The 5981-nt window shown below is 33.4% G+C and overlaps 1 protein-coding gene across 1 annotated transcript; it reads left to right on the top strand.

The window, feature by feature from the left end:
• Nucleotides 1–2828: 2828 nt before the first annotated feature.
• Nucleotides 2829–5736, top strand: LOC106129035 (uncharacterized). Its single transcript, XM_013327468.2, has 2 exons — nucleotides 2829–4099; nucleotides 5605–5736. Exons 1-2 carry the CDS (start codon nucleotides 3166–3168, stop codon nucleotides 5664–5666), a joined length of 996 nt encoding a protein of 331 aa, XP_013182922.2. The 5' UTR covers nucleotides 2829–3165; the 3' UTR covers nucleotides 5667–5736.
• The last annotated feature ends 245 nt before the right edge of the window (nucleotides 5737–5981 follow it).

Below are 5981 nucleotides of genomic sequence, written 5' to 3'. Positions count from 1 at the left end.
GAAATAATAAAAACTCATAGACCACCATGCAAATAGACAACAAATATACTGGCTTTCTAAAAGCAAGATGTCACTGCAAACTACAACTGTATTATGTCTCATTCATTGTACAATAAATCATACATGCATACATATGGTCACGTCTATATCCCTTGCGGGGCAGACAGAGCCAAAAGTCTTGAAAAGACTGAATGGCCACGTTCAGCTATTTGGCTTAATGATAGAATTAAGATTCAAATAGTGACAGGTTGCTAGCCCATCGCCTAAAAAAGAATCCCAAGTTTATAAGCCTATCCCTTAATCGCCTTTTACGACATCCATGGGAAAGAGATGGAGTGGTCCTATTCCTTTTTGTATTGGTGCTGGGAACCACACGGCACACAATAAATCATTCATTCATTTATTCAAAAAACTATGTAGTGTATGAAATATGCTGAAATAATTATATATTTGTGCTGGAATAAAAGATGATAATTTAAGTAATCAGTCAAGACGTTTTTTTTTTCTTACTTTAAATTATATATTAAATATACACTTTAGGTTGCTATTCTCCTGTAGTTAGTCCCAGCTATGTTGCATCCTAGCCCATATAAGAAAGGAGCGGTGTATGTGTGTGCTTGTGACCATAATCCTGAAATCAGCATGACCTTTGCAATTAAGATTGCATACCAACGTATGCCATCATAATTTAATGAACATGCCTTAAAAACATTTTCCTATTTGAACATTCCAAGTTTTCTATTCAAAGATATTTGATCTATTTCTATGTGCATCTATGACAGTAACCTCTGGAGTGAATGGAATGAGAAAAGCCCTTGTAAAGAATGTTTGCGTAGTGGATAAGTAGCGATCAGGGGACACCTCCCCCAGCTCAGCGGCGCGGTGAAAAATTAAAACAGTTTTTTGTGTAACCTCTATATAGGTATCTAGTCTATGGAGATGTTTAGTTGAAACTTCCATTTCCGAACCGCTATCAGTTAGCAATACAAAATAACTAAATGTTATATTGAGACAAGTGACTGTTGGATACTTAGTCTTATGTCTACCGCATCACAGACAAACATATTATACCTATTTCTGTACATTCTTTTTATAAAAATATGCCATGTGGTTCCCGGCACCAATACAAAAAAGAATAGGACCACTCCATCTCTTTCCCATGGATGTCGTAAAAGGCGACTAAGGGATAGGCTCACAAACCTGGGATTCTTTTTTAGGCCTCTTTTCTTTTTTATCTGTCGCTATTTGAATCTCAATTCTAGCATTATGCCAAATAGCTGAACGTGGCTCTGTCTACCCCGCAAGGGAAATAGACATGACCATATGTATGTATGTATGTTTTTTTTATAAACTTACAGATAAACAATGCTTACATTTCTCTTATTATTTGAATGGGATTAACAATACAGACAGACATCACGTCAAACTTACCTTGGACTAATCTTACTTTGTACACTTCTCTTTAGACTTTGTCTGGCTTGAACTCAAAAAACTTTTTAACAAATTCATTTACATAACAAGTTTTTAGTCTGTACAAAATATCTACATATTCTGCAATGTTTAGGCGAAGCAAATTTTAGTATTTTTTTCGTAATAATTATCATCGAATCATAACGAAAAAGTAAAACAATATTTAGATAATCACAAAACTTTAATAATACTTGTAAAAAAAAATCTAATAAAAGCCGCTCTTATTGGTAAGAGCAGATATCTTGCTTACTTCAAAGTTACTTTTCATTCATTGTTATTAATATTCTTATTATCATTCAAAGTTTCGGCATCAGTGGTAATAATTACATCTTTTTTAATGAATTAACGACTTTTGTTTGTAAAGAGTGATTAAAATAATGAAAAGTGTCATTATGAGTGCCGTCAATTCTCTCAGAGGGACCGTTAGTGTTTTACCGCTCGTTTTCTAGTCATAAATGATGACTACACAGTCTAAAACACTTTTATATCAATGGTTATATAAGTTTTCGAAATTTATTAGTGAAAATCGACTTATATTAGATTGATAGTAAGTATTTTGATTGGAACTCCAATGTAATGTAGTTATCAAAAGAAGAAACTTAATATCTGAATTATATTTTGAAGCAACTTTCCATGCCTTGATAAGCTTAAATATATTTCTTTCCCAGATTTTATTGTACTTGTACATAAATATAATTTTTCTCCTAAAGGCAAACTTTTAAAATAAAACAGGTATTAACGGGTAAATTTATCATAAAAAATAAAATTACTAATTAAATTTGAACAAAAATATTTTATAAATTTAATTTGAATATAAACTTACAGTTGTGACAAACCGTCTCTGTGTAATATAATTATATTAGTTAAAATTTACTTACAAATTAATTATAAACATTCAAGAGTTTAAGATTATCTCATCCGGTGTTTTGAACTTCAAGTTACATTATAAAGATACCACAATTTTCACGGAAGTGCAATGAAAATTTTGTTATCTCGCGAATGCTTGGTTTTCTGCCATAGAGCGGCTCCAAGTATTAAGCTAGTTCACATTGGTCGAGTTATTTAGGCAAGCGTAACGTTATAACGTCTGTCGGTATTATTCGAAATAAATAGATTTACTGTTTTGTTTTATCTCTCGACCTTCTATAACAAGACTCTAAAATGGAAATTATTTCTGACATATGATCTCTGCAGATGTCTCCTACAATATTGAAAGGAAGCCCAAGCCACTACTGAAAAACAATATAGATTTTCAAATTAAGAACTCCCCATTTGATCAAGAAGAAAAATAGGTTCTTAATATTGAATATTTTTAATTGCGTTTTTATCTAATTAAAGTACTAAGTGTTCAATTAAAAAAAAAACATAATATTTGTTGATGGCAACATTTTTGTTTTGCTGTTTCCTTTTCCGTTTCTATTCCGCTTTGGTGTGCGTCGATTTATCTTGTTAAATTAATAAATAAAACATTTTAAAGATTTCAAACGTTTTTATGTTCTTTCCCGAACATAAAATTGGTGCCGAAACCCGGGAACATATAAATATAATCTCAAATTTAGTAAAAAACACAAAATTGTTAAAAAATAAAAATCCGACGCCGTGCCGTGCCGCCATTTTTGACGCCATTCAAGGAAAAGCTTTATAAAACACGCATACCAACAATTCGGGAAGCCAAGGCAATATTATAATTATAAAATGGCGCATAAATCTGCGATTTCAAATGATCCAGCATTCCAGAGAACCAAACTAATAGCCCAAATTGGACAATTTAAAGGGCAGCTAACAAGGGCGCAAAAATTCGCCATGGAACAACAAGAACAAGTACTCGTCGATTGCGAATCCATCGAGCTACGAATTAAAGGTCTCCAAGATTCGCTGGTTTCTTATAGAAACCACAAATTGAGTTTGCAGCTTCTAGATGATAAAATTGACGACTCTAATTTTGAGGAGGATGACTTAGAAGAACTGTGCTTATTTACAATAAGCAGCATGAAGAAAATATTAAATTCTGCGAAGGGGCCTGAAAACCACAATAGCACGATTTTTAAGGATACCACGCCGGAGTATAGCGCCATGACCAGGAAGTTACCTCAGCTTGAAATACCATACTACGATGGAAAGGATGTGGTGCAGTACAAAACCTTCATGGATATGTTTATGGCAGTAATCGGTGGTGATACTAACCTTGCTCCTATACAAAAGCTATTCTATTTAAGAAAATATTTGAAGGGAGATGCGCTAATGCTGGTTGAAGGTCTACCTCTAGTAAATAGCTCTTATGATGATGCATTAAGGTTGCTAAATAATAGATATGACAATAAATGTATTCTAGTAACTCATCATATTAATAAGCTGCTAGACATACAAGCAATCTCTAAAGGTACTGCGCAGAACTTAAGACAGTTTGTTTCATCAGCTCGTCAACTACTAGGAGCTTTAAATGGGCTTGGTCAAAAGACGGAGCATTGGGACATGATAGTTATTACCATTTTAATGAGAAAGTTAGATTCTTATTCTTGCAGGGCTTACTTTACAGATAGAAACCAAGATGCCTTACCAACCTTGGATGATTTTTTCAAGTTTGTGGAGAAGAGAGCTTTGAGTTTTGAAGAAAGTCAGCATTCAGAAGGTAAGTCTCACATTCTTTCTAAACCTCATGTCTCAAATCATGCAAGTACATCCCCATCTTGCAAGTTTTGTCAATCATCTGATCACAAGTTGTTTATGTGTCAAAAATTTCAATTATTAGGCATTAATGAGAAGCTAGAATTTGTTGAAAACAATAAACTGTGTAAGATCTGTCTTAACCTTCATAATAATAGATGCAAGTTTTTCTTTAAATGTGGTATTTGTAAGAGTAAGTCGCATCATACAGTATTGCATGAGGATGATAAGGTGTGCTGTCAAAATAGTGCTTCTTATGGGAGTATGGTGTTGTTGCCTACAGTCAAAGTTAAGATTTTTAAAAGCGATGGTTCCTTTATATTAGCAAAAGGTCTTTTGGATTCTGGGTCTCAGATTTCATTTATTTCTTCCGATTTAATGTGTGAGCTAGGTTTGCCCACATTCAAACATGAAGTTAATGTATCAGCCTTAGGTCAAAAACAGCAATTAATCACCAAGGCTGCGAATATTATGTTAAATTCATTGCACAATGATTATATATGCAATGCAATGTTTTCTGTGGTAGACAATATAACTACCTATCTGCCACAAAACAAATTCAACTTAAAAGATATAAATTTGCCAGACAATATTAACTTAGCTGATGATGAATTTAATATACCAGGCCAAATATCTTTCCTTCTCTCCTCTGACATATTCTTTAAAATTATGTTACCGGACAAAATTGAATTATGTGAAGGAAATTTATGTCTGTTATCAACTAAGTTTGGCTATGTTCTTTCTGGAAATATAAAAAGAGACGATATTTGTCTTGTCAATTATAATGAAAACCCTGTTGTTTTAAATGCTATTTCTAGTAATAATGAGAGTGTAGATTCCCTCCTTCAAAAATTTTGGGACGAACAACATATTCCTGAAATTGAGAAAGAGGGTATAGCAAAGACCGAAGTGTGTGAAGCCGAATTTAAAAATTCGGTACAGATAATCGATAATCGATTTCAGGTGCGGTTGCCACTCAAAATACCAATCGAAGATTTAACATTGGGAAACTCATTCAATTTAGCATTGCAACGATTAAATAGTTTAGCGAAAAGATTTAGCAAAGATCCTGAACTAAAGAAGAATTACACTAAGTTTATTCAGGAGTATTCTGACCTAGGACATGGCAGGTTTATCGATTTAGCATCATCAAAGATGCCCATCGATCAATATTACTTTATGCCCCATCACCCTGTCATAAGAGAGCATAGTCAGACAACCCGTCTCCGAGTTGTTTTTGATGCAAGTGCCAAAACAAGTTTAAATTTAAGTCTTAATGATGTTCTTTATAATGGGCCCACAGTGCAAAGGAAGTTGTTCGAGATATTAGTATTATTTCGCTCATATGAATTTGTAGCTTTGTGTGATATCCGTCAAATGTATAGGCAAATAAGAATTGATCCTTCACAAAATCATTTACAAAATATCCTTTGGAGAAGTAATGTTAATGATCCATTATTGTGCTTGCAGCTTCAAACTGTTACATATGGTGTCAGGAGTTCCAGTTTTCTCGCCACGCGATGCCTGGTTGAGCTAGCAATAAGGTATGGAGACAAGTATCCATTAGCAGCCAGCGTGTTGTTGAATAATACCTATGTCGATGATTGTCTTTTTGGGTCTTACAGTATTGAGCAATTAAAGCAGGTATGTAATGAATTAATTACTTTATTAAGGCTTGGAAGCTTTGAGCTACATAAATGGAGCTCAAGCAGCAATAAGGTATTGTCTGATATTCCAAAGGATAAGCAAGTATTTTCTGAACATCATCAATTTGATAACAATGAAGCTGTTTTAAAGGCTTTAGGATTATCTTTAGATATGAAAAATGATCAATTTAGAATATGCAA

Source organism: Amyelois transitella, chromosome 14 (assembly GCF_032362555.1).
Source record: "Amyelois transitella isolate CPQ chromosome 14, ilAmyTran1.1, whole genome shotgun sequence".
Lineage (NCBI taxonomy): Eukaryota > Metazoa > Arthropoda > Insecta > Lepidoptera > Pyralidae > Amyelois > Amyelois transitella.
The sequence above is the reverse complement of the archived record's forward strand: the minus strand, read 5'-3'. Positions and strand labels throughout refer to the sequence as shown.